At 39.8% G+C, this 16,964-nt stretch overlaps 1 protein-coding gene across 2 annotated transcripts in view; it reads right to left on the bottom strand.

The window, feature by feature from the left end:
• LOC112117057 (BMP-binding endothelial regulator protein) overlaps positions 1-16,964 on the bottom strand; it is a 209,443-nt gene that overhangs the window by 172,670 nt on the left and 19,809 nt on the right. For both annotated transcript variants that reach the window (XM_026663488.1, XM_026663489.2), the window contains one exon: positions 9,639-9,738. In XM_026663488.1, the coding sequence (XP_026519273.1) occupies positions 9,639-9,738 (100 nt within the window). The remainder of the gene's footprint in view (positions 1-9,638; positions 9,739-16,964) is intronic.

Here is a 16,964-nt window from a genome sequence, read left to right as displayed (position 1 = left end):
CACAATATTGCAACTGAAGGCCCTGATGCTTCAATCACTTAAGCAGATAAGAAACTCTGCTCATGTGAAAGGGACTCAAATGAATAGTCCCATTGTTTTAAAGTTAACATGTGCATAAGCGTTTGCAGCCTCTGGGACTAAAATTGTATTTTTTATTAAAAATGTCTTAATGGCATAAAACCTTTGTCACTTCAAAATAAATTGCTTCAGTATTAACAATAGAAATTGAGACAACACATTCACATTGTTATTCTGAACTGTTTTGTACACAGAGGCCAACATTTTCAAAATCCATATTTTGCCACCTAAATGTGGGATTTTCAAAAGTACTTCAGTGATTTACCATTTCAGCCTTCTTGACTTCTGGAAGTTCAATATGGGCCCAGTTCTACAAATTGCTGAACACTCTGGTCCCCACTCAGGAAAGCGCTTAAGCATGTGCTTGATTTCAAGTACTGCAGTGGAACCATTCACATTCTGCAAGTTAAGGACCAAAGACCGAGTGCTCAGCACCTTGCACAATGGAGCTCTATATCCGAGTGTGGGACTGGCTGCAACATAACGCCAGCTATTTGCTTATCAGTTTTGTGTGTGTTGTATGTACAGTTAATGAGACTCTGGACGGATCTTTTTCTTTATGGATGAGCATTTTAAACATATAACTTCTTAGTAGAAAAATATTTCTGTGCAAAATCTGAAAAATCTGTGCAAAATCTGAAAGCAAATTAGGAAACTAATAAAGGTAACAAGGGTAAAATTTTAGCAATTTTAAATTAAGATTCCCTTTGATTTCAGTGGGGCTAGGATTTCATTCTCAGTCTCTTTCTTACTTAGGAAGCCAAGTGGCAAATACTACTCCTATTTCAGTACATATCAGCAAACAAGCCCGTAAAGAATTTTATTTGGATTTAATCCTAGTTTGTTTTGATTTGACTAATCCACATTGCAGAACAGGGGGCAGAGTGCAGGTGTCAAAGTGATGAGAGGTGAGATGCAGACAGAGGTTTTAGTTGACCAGAATCTTGTAAGTGAAAGAGACAAGGAGCCAACGAAGGGGGGTTGACGTGGTCAGAGCCTTGAGAAGGTAGGATTGTTTTAACTGCTGAATGTTGGGAAGATTGAAGACGGGATAAAATCATTGAGGCTGGAGAGAAAGTAGTTACAATAGCCCAGGTGAAGTGTTCATATTCTTTTGACCAGAGGCATGCCCCTTTGCCCATAGTTGTGTCCTTTGTACTTCCCAAAACTACACCCATAACACATTCTTCAAAATTAAAAGAAAACAGACTACATACCAGCTAGTGTTCCAGACTCTTACTTTCAATACACACATCTTTCAGCTGACACTGCAAACACAAAGCAGGGCCTTCCGAATCCACTTAATCATACTATGGAAGTTTGAGACTCTCCTGAAATCAGCTGAGTAAAACCCTTTCTGCTTCAATAAGCTTATTCATCCAGGTAGAATTCTGCCTACTACATGATTGAACACACACCATATTTAGCTCAGAAAGTAGCAATATGTGCAATGTTATCAGTGAAGGTATTGCTTTCTCTTCTGCACAATCACAGACCATGATGGAATCCCTCTTCAAGATCCTATAAACCTAATTCTCACCAGGATTAAGTCAACTTTTGCTAGCCATTTATTATCCGACGGGGGGAACCAAGTATAAAAATCTAGGAACACCAGAGCTCAAGTTAAATACTCAGCTTAAGTATTTAAATACTTAGTTATCTCAGATTAATACATACTGAAAGGACAGCATAAAGGACCAGACTAGACTGATTTCAGTGGAACTATGCTGATTTACCTAGTTAAGATTCTGACCCTAATTTACAGTCCCTCCTATTTCTTCTCTTAGAAATGCTGGTTTATTATTAATGTAAAATATTAACTTTCCGTTATCTGCGGTTTTGTTCCTATAAGCTACCTGGGTCCAAATTGTTCAGATAAGTATTGGATAAGCATACAAACTTTGAGTTGCTTATCTGAACCAAACCAAACCACTGAATCTTTTGAAGTTGGTCCATTGTGGTCTATTAAGTGAAAACTACTCAATAGCTGCTAAAGTAACCTGATAAAGGCAAACTGATAAGGACCTAAATCTAGACTATCTACATAATAAATGGAGGCAATATAACTAAATGAGCTGTAAATTACAGCTTTAGTTGTGTCAGTTATTACAGCTTTAGTTATTTCCTGGCCAGAGCCAGAAGTGTAAACCAGAGTCATAAGCCAGAAGCAGAGCCAGGGATCAGTACCTGAGAGACAGCAGCCGAATGTTAGAACCATAAGGTCAACCAGAGTCATAAGCCAGAGGAGAGATGGGGCTGCAACAAGGGCAAGCACAGCTGCAGGCACGGTAGAAGTTAAGCAGCCACTGGTCTGCTGTGGGGGCCGGGCTTATATAAGCAGGGTGGCTAAACTAGCAGCCAGCCAGAGCTGTGGCCACTCTGTCAGTTCCAAGGCAGTGCAGCTGGGCTCACTGGTTGCCTAGCAGCAAAGTTAATCAGGGAGCAGGCCAGTATCTGGTCCTAGCTGGTCCAGGCCCTGCCAACTCTGCATCTGGGAATGAGCCTCCCAGCCTGGGTCCACAGACTTGTATTGGCAGTGCTAGCAAGCTAAAAAACAGCTGTGTAGACATTGTCACTCATGCTGGAGCATGAACTCTCAAGCCAACACACCCCAGCCCCCCAGGCTTGAAAGCCCGAGCTCCAGTCCGAGTCACAATGTCTACACAGCTATTTTTAGCCTGGTAGCTTGAGCTCCACTAGCGCGAGTCCCAGGTACAGACATACCCTGTGTGTGTTGGCACACTTATTTTGGAATGAGAGTACCCTATTTTGAAATAACTTAGATCAATTTTTTACAGTTTTCCATTTAAAAAAAAGAAAAAGAATAGGGCTCTTTTATTCCAAAAGAATCATGTTCTCACACAGATTTGAACAGATGTAACTAAAGATGTGAATTACAACCGATAGAGTTATTTTTGTTCCATTTACCATGTAGACAAACTGGACAGTCAGTAAGCCACTCGTGATCCCACCCCCCGAATAAGAATTTTAATGAAACTTTTTTCCTCCTACTCCCCAGCAGCACATGACAGGAGGACTCCAAAGAGAAAAAATGGGCTGGAAAAGATGGACTAGCATACTAAGGCTTAGACAGTGTCCTCGGGAGTTCATTAAAAATAGGACTTTATTACTCCGTTTGACAATGCCCAGCAAGATTCCAGCAGGAATTTGTGCTTATTTTAGGCTAATGGGAATTCTATAGACAAGTAATTTCCCATAGTCCCAGGAGAAAATATCAGATTAACATACTGTAGGTTGGTTCCATGTCCCCCGTTTCTAAAGCATCTTTCTTCTCCTATTTTTTCTTTTTTTCCCTCCCCTTCTATTTAAAAAGAAATCTCTCTATTGGCATGAAAAATAAACATCAGGATAAAGAAAACAGTCACAAGACAGGTTTTATTTATTTTTTGATAAATTATTCCTCAGGGAAAAGCCCAGACAAACTAGCACAGAAATATCAGATCAAGCCAAAACCCCCTTGCAAATTCAGCTGTATGTCACTGACATTAAACCTGTTGGCCAAGTTAAGAGAACTGCAAATCCCATATGTGGATATTATTAAATCTATTTTCACATATTTCATAATGTTAAAGAATCACTGACACCTCCTGGCAAATGCTGAAATTCTACGTGGAGACAATTCTGCATAAGTAATGTAGCTAGTATTCCTCTTCTGTTTTTTATTTGTGTGCAAAAAAACATGTTTCCGAGAGGCTCATTTGTTTCTGCTGCTTATACTTCACTTGGTGTGATATACATGCAGAGCAGAGAGCCTGTGCAATGTCCTCCACACCACTTACACCCAACATTAAAGAGACAAATCCAGCTCCCTCCTGCATAGCCACAGAGTCCCTTTTTGCAGCTGAACCACTGCAGTGCCGTTGCACGCAGGATGTGGATGTGCAGGAGCCTCCTACGGGGCAAACAGCATAGCATAACAGCACCTGGGTGGGATGCAGGTAGCGATTCACATCTGCATAAATCCCTCATTACTCCTCCTCCTGTCAAGGAAGTTGCCACATAGTAATCTATGAAGGCTACCTCAGCCCACCATGCATATTTCCAACTCCCAATCCAGCTACTAATGTGGGGTGACAGAGGATTTGGCTTAAGAATGCGCTGAGATAATATTTACCCCTCGTGCAGAGGACCACAACATTTCAATTTGAATTTGGGCTGCATGAGGGGCTACTGATAAAGACCCCTCCACAGCCCTGTGTGTCAAGGAGTAGTTCTCTGCACTAGCCCTACATAGTACAATGTGCATAGCAACGAGGAGGGTGGGTCAGGAGAGAGACCAGGGGATCTGCGTTACATGGCCCCATAATATTGTCCAAGAAGCTACAGTTGCTACCATAGTGAAAGTGGACATAACGGAGATATAGGTCTGCCCTCTGCCCCCACTCTCTTGGCAGCTGAAATTCACCTTCGCAGATGCCCTATATTTCACCTGTATGTGGTCAAATGAATTCCACTCTTTTATAATCTGACATGAACACAGTAAAACAACAAAATGTGTGATTAGAGCACCACTAGTTCCTGAACTTGTACAGTCTTTAAACAATGGACAATTTCACATTTCATACAGTATGTGCTGCAATAGATAAGCACAAAAAATGGGATCTATCCACATGCAAAGATTGTAAGAGTCTTACCACAAAAGTATCGCAAGGTCCCAGAGCTCAGGCTCCAGCTCAAACTCAAATATCTACAAAGCAATTTGACAGACCTGCAGCCCGAGCCCCATGAGTCCAAGTCAGCTGACCTGAGCCAGCCATGCTGTTTAGACCTACCCTCAGCAGCCAGAACCAGATGCTTCAGAGGAAGATGTAGAAACACCACAGTAGGCAGATATAGAATAATCTGCCCTCCCCCCCGCCCACTCTCCTACCCAGAAATGTTAGGGCTCATTCTAATCTCTAATAGTTACAGACCGTTTTAAGCCCTGAATCGTGAAATTTAATATCCCTTCCAAACATTTTGTTTTTGTGAATTATAAGTCTAGATATTTTGATATTCAAGAAGGCTTGCAATGTCATTGCCTGTGCTATAATCCACTTCTGTTACAAAATAGGATTATTTTTAAGGATTATCAATGGAGCATATGTCACAAACACTTAAATCATTACCAAATATTTTTAAAATTAACCATTAACAGTGAACAAGTGCAGAACAGAATAAATTGCATATAAAGAAAAGTAAAAGATAGCACCAGACTCAGCCTAGAACAACATAAAACATACTTAGGGCTTGTCAACACTACTGCGTGGGGTCAATCTAAGATACACAACTTCAGCTACATGAATAGCATAGCTGAAGTCGACGTACTTAGATCTACTTACTGCGGTGTCTTCACTGCGGTAAGTCGACAGCTGATGCTCTCCCGTCAACTCCGATTGCGCTTCTCGTTCTGGTGGAGTACTGGAGTCGACGGGAGAGCGCTCAGCAGTCAATATAAACGCGATAAATCGACGCCCGCTGGATTGATCTCTGCCCGCCAATCCAACGGGTAGTGTAGACAAGCCCTTAGAGTAACAAACACCCTTAGCGTCCCACCTACTACATCTTTGCACGGCACTCTCATAGCCATCCAGCAGAGATGCACATTAGCAGGAACAAAGAGTGGAGTATGGCTCACAGTTATAGTACACACATCTTATCCATCTCTGATCCACTAATAACAAACACTTATTCAGAGAGCAAATAATTTATTTTTAGAGATGGAGAGAGCCCCAAATTAAAATGACATCTGTCCAGCTAAATACAAAAAAGCTGCCAAATCCGTTTCTATAATCCTCAATGACCTCATATGTTTTCATTAAATGTATTGAATAAAATGAGAGAAGAGAAAAGGCACTTCCCCCCCCCCCCATGCTACAGTGACAGGACATACTGGACTGGGATTCAGGCTGAAAACCACTGTTCTATGGTAAGAAGAATCTTTACCCCTTACACATAATCTGCAGACCCCCCTTGCCCCCACCCTCCCAGAGTCCACTGGTTTAAGGGTAATATATTGTTTTTATCTCAGCAGCTTTCTCATTGCATAGGCAGGTAAGGTTTTTGTTGTTTCAGTGAAAGCAGAGAAGAACTGCTAGAAGACATTTAAATATCACACACAAGTGTGCAATTAGTAGCAAGGGATCACTGTTCAGTATGCAGCTAGGAGAAGGAAAAATTCTCCCACAATGTTTTGAATTCTGATTATTTTTGTGTGCATAGATAGGTATGCATAGGTATTCAGCAGAGTGCTCAGCTGGATGCACAATCAAATGCATAAAATCCCATTTTCAACTGCTGTGGTGACATGGACTACATAACTGGAAGTATTACAGCCTCAAAATCAAATCATTAGGAGGCCTCCCACATAATAAAACAAAACAACCAGATTTCCCGCCTATTTTTATGGTCATCACAAACTGTTTGAAACTGGCTTCTTCTTTCATACACAAAGCCAATTTTGAAATTATACTCCCTACCTTTTGTTCATGATATTATAGACACCTTTATATTTTAAATGACAATAGCCAACCATACATTTCTACATAAGGTTGGGAAACCTGGCATTAACAAAGAATATTACAAGGGAAATTGGTAACAACCCCTATGTTTTGGTTGCCCAACCCTTTCCATTATAAAAGATTCTGGTGACTTGTTGAGAAACTCTAACACCACTATTGTTTGCAATAGACCTTTGAAATTAGGCATGGAGAAATCCATTGGGCTCAAGAAGTGCCTTTTCTTTGGCCCAGGAAATGTTGTTCAGGTTTAACTGAGATGTGAAATGATGATTTTTAAACAGTTTATTTCTCTTGCTTGAGTTGCTCAGGACCTTTTGGGGGGGGGGGGTAAACAGCTTACCAAAACAATATCTGAATACAAATATTCTGAGGCCATATCCCATGCTACCACCAAAGCAGGGGTACATCCTGGGAGCTGTAGAGGAAGAGGGAGGGAAGTGGGATCCCCAGTTTCCACCCAGACACACTACATGGCCCCAGCAGATCACACACACCCCCTTTGGGGGCCACCACATGGGACAGGAGCTCTCCCCAGCCTGCTGGGTGGAGGGCAAGAGAGACAAAGCAAAAACCAGGCTCCCCACAAAGACATATCCCAGAGGCTTATTTCCTCCCCTACCCCCCAACAGGCAGAAGAGTCTTTATTTGCTACCAGCTAATCCAGTTAGTTCTGTAGCTCAAGCAGTTTTGAAGGTTCAGGTTTCAAACCTTGCTGATGATGTATGCTGTGGGGGGGGCCCTCCAATTTTACCCAATAGTGGTTACCTTTTTTTAAAAAACTTTAAATACACTAAGAAATTACAATATAAAATTATGTTATTTAAGTGGCAAAGCCAAGCTCTCAAGAGATAGAAAATTCCAGAATTTAAGGTTCCCCCTGCAAACATAATTCTGCCCCTTGTGCATGTGTGTTCTGATCAAGTTTTAAATTACATACTACTTTTTTCACCAAACCTCTGCCTCATTCATTACACAGGAAAGACCCACAAGCAGGGAAAATCAAGGTTCCAGGGGCAACCTTAAATTTTTGCATTTCCTAACTTTTGAGTCCTTGAATTCGTAACCTTAATGTATTTTAACTTGGATTTTTTGTATGTAATTTCATATGCAAGAAAGCGACCATCTATGCATCTGGTATGAACATGGGGATTTGATTTCCAATCAGTTCAAAACATAGTTTAGGAACTTTTATGCTGTAAAGCTAAAGCAAAATATAATTTATAGTTTGTGTCAATGAAACTTGTAACTATAAATTCATACATTTTTAGGAAACAGTTTAATTTCAATGTCATTTTAAGGTGGGCCTCTCCCTTTCCTTGGCTTAAAAAAAAAAAAAAAGTGTCGGCGTTTTAGACAAATCTATGAATTTGGGTTTGCCAGGCACGTTCAGAAATCTAAAGCTGGACTACAGAGGCAAAGCATAAATAGATCAGCCATCAAATGTCTTTAACCATCCAGGAAAAATACATATCCATCATGTCTCTTCTGCCTGAATTATAGAGTAGTCTGTTTTCCTGCCATTATATTTTTTCCGGCAGGGTGGTAGAATGTTTGCATTAGGTTTTGGATTCAGAATTCCCCAGCAATTTATTCTATCCTACTTCCCTCCCAAAGTCACCCCTACCATCACTGGGGAATTTAAAAAAAAGAGAGAGAGAGAAAGTAAAAGCTGGCTGAATCGGAAATTCTTTACTTCATTAACTGAGTACTATTGAGCAGTCTCTCAACAGTTTTACAATGTTTTATGGCATATTACCTCACTGTGTCACTATAAAAAAAAAAGACACACTTTCTACTGATTTTAATTACAAAATGCATCACTTGTATAAGTATGGTAATTATGTAAAGAACATATTTCTTTATTACCACAGTTCATGTATTATATAGTAAAGGACCTCCCCCCACAAAAAAGAAGTGGGAATTTAACAATTAGCTAATTCAATTTCTAAAGCACTTTGAAGATGAAAAATGCTAGCTGAGAATTAAGCATGTGTTGTTTGCATTGTTGCCTAGTTCCCTTTTTAGGAAATTTTAGTTTAAATTATCCCCAGATGCAAGTAGTTTTTACTAAAGTCTCAACTTTTTAGAAGATTTATGGCTCATTGCTATCATGTATATTAATAGAATTCAATAACTAAAATACACTGTGTTGGTGAGGGGGATGTTTGTTTTAAACAGATATGCAGAAATAGCAGCAGTTGCCATGTTATTTTCTGAACTGCACTTCTCTTTTTCATCACTGAAAAACAGGGGATGAGGGAGCTTCTGGAAGTATATGGAGTAAGCATCTGCCTATTTATTCACTTGGAGGAGACAGCAAAGAATACCAGCCAGCCAGAAACCTATGAGCCCGTAGGTGTGAAATGTGAAATCTCTAATACGGGGAAGACAGAGGTTTGCTTGAATGTTCAAACCAGCTATCACTTTACTTTTGACCACAGCAATCTCTGATGGATGTGGTGGGAATGATGGTTGGGTTGATCTTTACATTGGTTGATCATGACAACAAACAATGAAAACATGCAGAAAACAAGTTTTGGAAAGGGAAGGGTGAATTCCTTCATATCAAATAGGGAATTATTTGGGAGACAGAATAGAAAAGTAATGAATATGTAATAGGGTAGCAGCAGCAAGGACTCTTCATCTTCTGAGGGAAACTTGGCAGTCCTTCCAAATGTTTGGAGTTTGTTTCACTAATGCTATTAAGATTTTGTTTCCATTTAGTGCTTAGCCTCACGTTGGCATCCTTCCTCTGGGAATATTATTATAATTTCATCATAATAATAAAGCACTACTAATGAAATAGAAACAAAAATGTGTTTTAAGGTATTATGAGATCTTGGAAACTAACTAATTTACATGTTCATATTATAACTATGTATCTCCCCGTAGCTTGGGGATTTCTTAAAATTACTGCCATTTGGGGGGCCACCAGTAGCCAGAGATGGAAAGCTTTAGACTTCACTCTGCATCTGGCAAAACAAATTCAAGAACTGAGAAACTATTTTTAAAAAAGAGAATATATGAAGGAAACTGCACCTTTGCATTGCTCACAGCAGGCTCCTCTCTGCTTAATGACCAGAGAACACTCCTTGGAAAGCACCGGACACTTCTCTCGTTTGCATGTCACTTCCTTATTCTAGGCAAAAAAAAAAAAGGCAAAAGTTGTTGAAAGCAAAAATCAAACATTTATTCTCCATTTCATGACACTCTGAAAGTGAAATATGGGTTTAGTAAGTCACTCCCTGCTTGACAAGAGACCTTTGTGATTCAAAATAATCAGAAATCCCCTCATAGAAACAGGCAGTATTTTTCCCTTATGGTACATACTGAGAAGAGAGGACCAGGGTGGGAGGGCGGAAAGCACAACATTAAAAGGAGATCTAACCTAGATAAAGTAATGCCAAAGGAAATGTGTGATTCCTTTTCCCATTCTAATATTACTTTTTGGTATACTGTAGAAATGATAATATTTTTGTAAACTATATTTCAAACTATTGGAGTACCTGGTCCAAGACTTCCTTGTGTGAACAAAAATATTTGCGCACAACTGTCCAACAGTCCCAAATAGTACATGAATTAAAGTGCAACCGTCTAAAGTTCCAAGCCAAATAATAACTAAGTTGGTTTTGAATGGATTCAGTATAAAATAAAAAAGAAATATAAATGCCAAGTGAGGAGATATTTATGAAAAGTTCATAGCACAGAGACAACTCTCTGATAATAGGGCCATATTAACAAAAGTGTTTCAAGCATTTTCATTTGCTATTATTTCTAAAATGACAGCAGTTTTAAATACAGTAAAACCTCAGAGTTATGAACACCTCAGTAATGGAGCTTGTTCATAACTCTGAAGTTTTGTAACTATGAACAAAACATTATAGTTGTTCTTTCAAACATTTACAACTGAACATTGACTTAATAATTGACTTTGAAACTTTACTATGCAGAAGAAAAATGCGGCTTTTAGCCATCTTAATTTAAACAACTACAGGAACAGTTTCCTTACCTTGTCAAATCTTTGTTTTTAAACTCTCTCTATTTTTTTAGTAGTTTACATTTAATACAGTACTATACTACATTTGCCCCTCCCCCCCTTTTTTTGGGGTGGGGGGGGGTCTCTGCTGCTGCCTGATGGCGTACTTCTGGTTTCAAATGAGGTGTGTCGTTGACCAGTCAGTTCATATCTTTGAGGTTCTACTGTATATATATATATATATATATATATACACACATACACATACACACACACACACACGCACAGAGCTTAAATTCAGCCAGAGCCATCCAGAGCAAAGCTCCGGTAAATATTTTCAAACCCGTGGGAGCACTGGTGCCTCCCACAGGCTAAAGCCCTGAGCCCCAGGACTCTGGGAAACACTGAGGGAGAATTTAAGCCTTGTACACACATAACAATGCACGTAGGGCCTGATAAAGTTAAGCACATGCTTAACTTTAAATATATGCTTATGTCTCATTGCAGTCTGTGGGATTTAAGCATATGCTTAAAATTAAGCACATACTCAATTATTTGCTAAATAGGTATGGAATTAAGCACATGCCTAGGTGCTCTGCTAAATCAGAGTCTTAATACAGCTACATTTATTTGGGATTGCTGCTTTGTTTGAACATCTCCCAGGGAACAGATTTCATGCCTCATGAGAGTAAATGCTCATTAATGCTGCTTAATTGGGAAAGTGATAGCAACAACAAATCCATTTGTTGGTGATTCATTTGTCCAGTGCTAAAGGGTTAATCAGTGTTTAACTAGTTGTCATACACAGGAGATTCTAAGATCCAATCATTTAATACATAATTTGCAAATAAAAAGACTAAAAGATGATGTAATGAATAATTTGTATTCAGTAAACATTTTCTTCAGTTAGGGCCTAGTATTGCACTGTACTGAGTAAACTAAAACTCCTTGGATTCAATGAGAATTGAGGGGGTTTGGTTCCTCTCAGGAGCAACTCAGTACCAGTATTGGGCCCATAAGATTATTTTGCAAGTATAACTTTTGCATTCCCTAACATTTTTGTGTTTAAATGTGTCAGTTTCTACATTGGGTTAACACAGGAATTCTGATTCTCCACTGCCTTTCACCTACACTGCACTGGTGTAAATTACTACACAAAGTGCAAGGCAGAGGACAACCACTCCAAGGGTTATTTTTGCATTTGATTTACAGTACACACATGAATTTATACACCGCATAGCATACACACGTAAGTATACATACACAGCCAAATACTCAGCTGATATAAATTGATGTGGTTACAGTGACTTCAATGGAGCAACCACTGGCCCAAAATGTTCTAATGTATCATCTCTCAGTGCATGGTCAAATAATTGAGAATAACAATTCTTTAGAAATATATAATAAATTATTCTCTCTTTTTTGTTGTTCGACTATGAGCTGGCACAAAAGCAGTTAAAGTTTCTCCCGTCCTACCCCTCCCCCAAACTATCTATTTTTAAATCCTTCTCAACTCCCAGTCCCCTCAGGAAAATCCTAGGAAAACAAATAAGCTTTGCAACATGACCTGAAGGCCATCAGATCTGGGATCTATCATACCAAGGGGTAGGGTGACCAGATAGTAAGTGTAAAAAATTGGGACAGGGAGTGGGGGGTAATTGGCACCTATATAAGAAAAAGCCCCAAATATCAGGACTGGCTCTATAAAATCGGGACATCTGGTCACCCTACCAAGGGGCCAAGCTAGTGCAGAACTTCCTTTAACAACCTGCCACCAGCCCCAAACTCATTTAAATCAGAGAGCTGGTTGCTTGAGCCCTCAGTTTATCCCATCTGTCTTGGGATCATGAGAGATACAGGCAGTTCCTAAATTGTCCAGGATCCAAACTACATAGGGCTTTACAGCTTAACCTCCACCTAGATAACAACTGGTAACCACCACAGATCACATATTTGATGTACTCCATGTGGGAAATCCCATTTAAGTGGGCAGCCACAATCTGCACTCTCTGCAGTTCCCTGAGGTTCTCAAGACATAGTCCCATAGAATCACTAAAACGTGCAGTGTATCTGAAAGTGACAAAAGCACAGATACTGGTGGAGAGGTCTGCACCCCAAAGAAAAACACACAACCCTCTTGCCATGTGCCAATGTTGATAGGCTGGGATATTGCCAAGAATGCTTTTCTTAGTAAGAGGTTATTATAATTTATGCCTTGTCCTCAAACTGTTCAGAAATCATCAGACTACCCAAGAGGGTAAAATAATTGCATATTATACTGCCACCATCCTATAAAGAAAAGCTAGTGACCAAGGTGAAGTATACCACTGAATATACTAAGAAGAATTAACACAGGAATGTATAGCATTGCGAGGGCCCTTCGTTTTCAGTTTTTATTTTGTTCAATTTTTCTCAGGAATTTATCAGTGTTTATTGCCACAACAACAAAAACAGGTGACAATCAGTGTCAAAAACTATTAATAATTTTTCTGGGTAAATATCGGGGTTTATTTTGGTGGACGGAAAGACAGGCAGGAAAAATATTCAGTGGATTAATGCTTTGAATTCTGTTCATCAATGTCATTTGCTGCAGAACTAAAACAGAACTCAAAACTCAATGCCACCTCAGAGTTTAAGAAAACAATGTATCTAATCCCCAAATAAAACTTTTCATTTGAATAAAGTTTCCTATTGTAGACCTAGAACTATTAGCCTATAAATATTTACATTTTTAATTAGGCCATACCATTTGCAGCGTATACACTCAACTTCATCCTTTTCTCCTGTTTTAGTTTTTTTAAAACTTTTGAATACTTCCTTGTGTTCTGAAACGTATTCTGATACAGATTTTCATTTTCTTCCCACTTTAGAGTGTCAAATCTTTAAACTGTTATCTGCTAACAGCTTGAAATGTGTACGTGCTGGGTGTGAGATTCATCAGTACATTCAGATGCGCACGCACTTCAGAGCTTGCGTGCGTGCCTCTGTTTGTTTATTGTGTGCATCTCCTAGACAAATACATAGTCTTATTTCAACAGGCAGCTTTGCCTATACACACACACAGGTAATACATATATCTCATGCAATGTATTGTATTTTCCTAATAAAACAAGTTATTTTTACATATTTGAATGATACAAAAGTAGGGTGAAAAATCAGGAAAAAAAAATGAACATCACTTTTTGTAAAACCCAGGAATTTTTCAGTAAAAATTGGTTTAAACTGAAAACGAAGGGGCTTATCCATTGTCTGGTTAATAATAGCTCCTCAATCTTTGATTTTCCCCTGTGATTGTCAACTACACTGAACAACCCTAGCACTGAACAACGGTAGGGAAAAGGAAAAAAAAAAAACATTTATTTTTTAAAGTAAAATTTTGCTACTTGAAATTCCTGTCTTAAATTTAGCCCTCTGAAGTGAACTCCACCTATAATTACTAGTCCAGTTCATTAAATGACACAGGTGGCCATTTACCAGATGCTAGTGTGTCTCTCAATGGATTTTATGGCTTAATTAGAGACTGAAAAAAAATCAAAGAGGTAGAAAAATGTCATTCAGAAAATTGAAGCACAAGAGGCTCTGCACATCACCCCTTTGCCTCCGTTTGCTTCCTGTGGCCTTGCTCAAGGTGCTTGTGAAGGAAAATGTAAAGCTTTTATTACAAGCCTCTTGGACTTAAAATCACAACTTTAATCTTCTCACAGTCACTGCCTAATCTGGTGGAGAGTAGAAAGGGCTTGATTCTTACACCAGCATCAACCAGGAATAACTATTGAAATCAGGGACGGCTCCAGGCACCAGCTAAAGAAGCAGGTGCTTGGGGCGGCCAATAGGAAGGGGCGGCACTTCGGGCGCTGTTGGGGCGGCATGTCCGGGGTCTTCGGCGGCAATTCGGTGGCGGGTCCCTCAGTCGCTCTGGGAGCGAAGGACCTACAGCCGAATTGCTGCCGAAGAGTGGAGCGGCGCGATCGCGCTGCCGCGGCCTTTTTTTTTTTTTTTTCTTTTTTGTGCCGCTTGGGGCGGCAGAAAACCTGGAGCCGGCCCTGATTGAAATCAATGTGAAATCAGTGTAAATAAGAATCAGGCCCTAAAGTTGTTAACGAATGTGCAGTTGTAGTCAGAAACATGACTATTGTAACAGATTGTAACTAGTGTGACAGATTCACTGACACACTACTCCAGTTTTGCACCTCTCCAGTGTTGCAAAGCAACCATAAAGCTGGATTTAATCGGCCAGTTAAACTGAGTTTAATGGCAGTTTTGCAATGCTGGATTGGCACAAAGCAATCAGAGCACATTAGTGAAATTGGCTCTACAACTTCTTATTCAATGCAGTATGCCAAATTCTGCTTTTACTTACACCAATGTAACACTCTTGCCTTAAACTGATTTGATCCAGGCTGAAATCAGTGTAAGTGGGAACAGAATCAAACCCACAGTATCTGCTACCTGTGGACCAAATCCTGAGATCCATATTCAAAACGATTCATGCAAATCCTCATTTAATTTAATGGAAGTTTGCCTCAGAAAAGGCTGAGTAAAAACTGAGGGCTTCATCACCCCCTCCTGTGGAAAAAAAAATCCCCTGGCGGAGTTGAAGGGAAGAAAATCTCTACACTATACCCCTAGAAAAATTTCTGCTTAATTGTTTCATGGGGGCAATGGTGGTAAGAGAGGACTTGCCAAAATACAATACAGATCATATAAGCTGATTTATAGACTTCATGAATCTCAAAGTATCTGCAGGAGGAAAGGGTGATCCAGGCAGACCCTGTGTATCCATGGGCCTCCTCTGCTCTGGGGCAATATAGCTCCATTGGAGCCATGCTACCAAAGTATCAACAGCTGGCAACTACCCATAGGACTCCAATTTAAAGGAGGAATCACTGTTGCAGATGACAGGGAGGGTGACCAAAAAGGATTACACCCCAATTTGGATGACCTTTGTTCCCTGATTGCCAGGGGATTGCTGCATCCCCTCTACCATAACTCTACATCCTGCCCACCCACTCCTCCCCTGAGCACACTAATTCCCTCTCCTCTCACATACATCCTGACCTTCCTCTGAGTTTGGAGGTGGGACTGGAGATGGGTGTAAGGATGAGCCTTCTGCTTGCATTTAAAGGGGGTGCAATTGGGTCCTGATTAAAGATTTCATATTTGGCCCCATATATTTGATTTAAATCCGCTTACTTCACTGCCAAAGACAAGTTTTTATTATCATCGGCACCACAGAACTAATAAAACAATGGCAGGACAAGTTGCATCCTACGCTGCTTCATGCATCATCAACAACATTTTCAACTACATCATGATTGTAGAATCTTCATCACTGATCATGATGATGGAAGAAGTAGATAAGAACCTATCATGATTTTCACATTCCAAGATCACTTCTTAGATCTGAGAGTTAGAAAAGGCATATTACCAAATTTGGGCAATAATTGAGAAGAAAAAGATAGTCCCAACATGGAATTTTACAGAATAACTTTTCTGAATTTCAAGGTACAAGTAATACTACAACATATATTATTGAAAGCCTCCCTGTGTGTCAGATTTCTCCATGCACACAGAAAGGGGGAAAGCACCACTGACATAAAAATTCTAAAGGACAAACATCTTATGTCAAATTCAGCTGTGACATTATTATTCTTAGTATTTGTATTACAGTAGCTAGTAGCTAGACTTAAGACGCCTCAAAAAAGATCCGAGCCACACTGTGTGTACAAACACACACTAAGAGATAAAACAGAGCATACAGTCTAAATAGTCAAGACTGACAAAGGGGGGGGGGGAAGGGAAGGACTATTTATTATATTCATTTTACTGATGGAAAAAAATCGAGGCACGGACAGATTAAGCGACTTCCCTAAGGTCGGATAAGAAGTCTGTGGCTGAGCCAAGAATTAAACACCAATCTCCTGAGTCCAGTGCCTTAACCATAAAGCCCTCTTGCTTTCAACATAAACAAGCGTAACTCCCCTGAAGCTTGTGGAGTTGCACTTGTTTCTTTCAGGACTGATTTTAGCCCTTAAACTATTGCTGAATATACTGTTATGGTGCTTTAGTCTTTCATATAAGAGCACATTTTTAGCAAAACTCAAGACCAGGAGGCCTTGATGTGGAGGAAAGGGTTAACACTATGCATATCATTCATACAAGACAGAAGATAAAGCAGGGCTGGTAAATCATTGTTTAGTCTATTGTAGTCTGGTGTTATACAATGCAGATCTCCTAGGCCCATGGTGTGCAAGAGTAAGAAGATAAAACATTACCAAACAAGGAGGAATTCTTGAGGGGGTGAGGGGTTTCACCCAGCCTTCCAAAACATTGCTTGTAACATGTACCACCAATCTGCTTATTTAAATTTCTCTTTCTCCTCCCCATTA

This window comes from Terrapene carolina, unplaced genomic scaffold (genome assembly GCF_002925995.2).
Source record: "Terrapene carolina triunguis isolate 2854851 unplaced genomic scaffold, T_m_triunguis-2.0 Scaffold33715, whole genome shotgun sequence".
Lineage (NCBI taxonomy): Eukaryota > Metazoa > Chordata > Testudines > Emydidae > Terrapene > Terrapene triunguis.
Note: the sequence above shows the minus strand (reverse complement) of the source record. Positions and strands in the feature narration are given on the sequence as shown.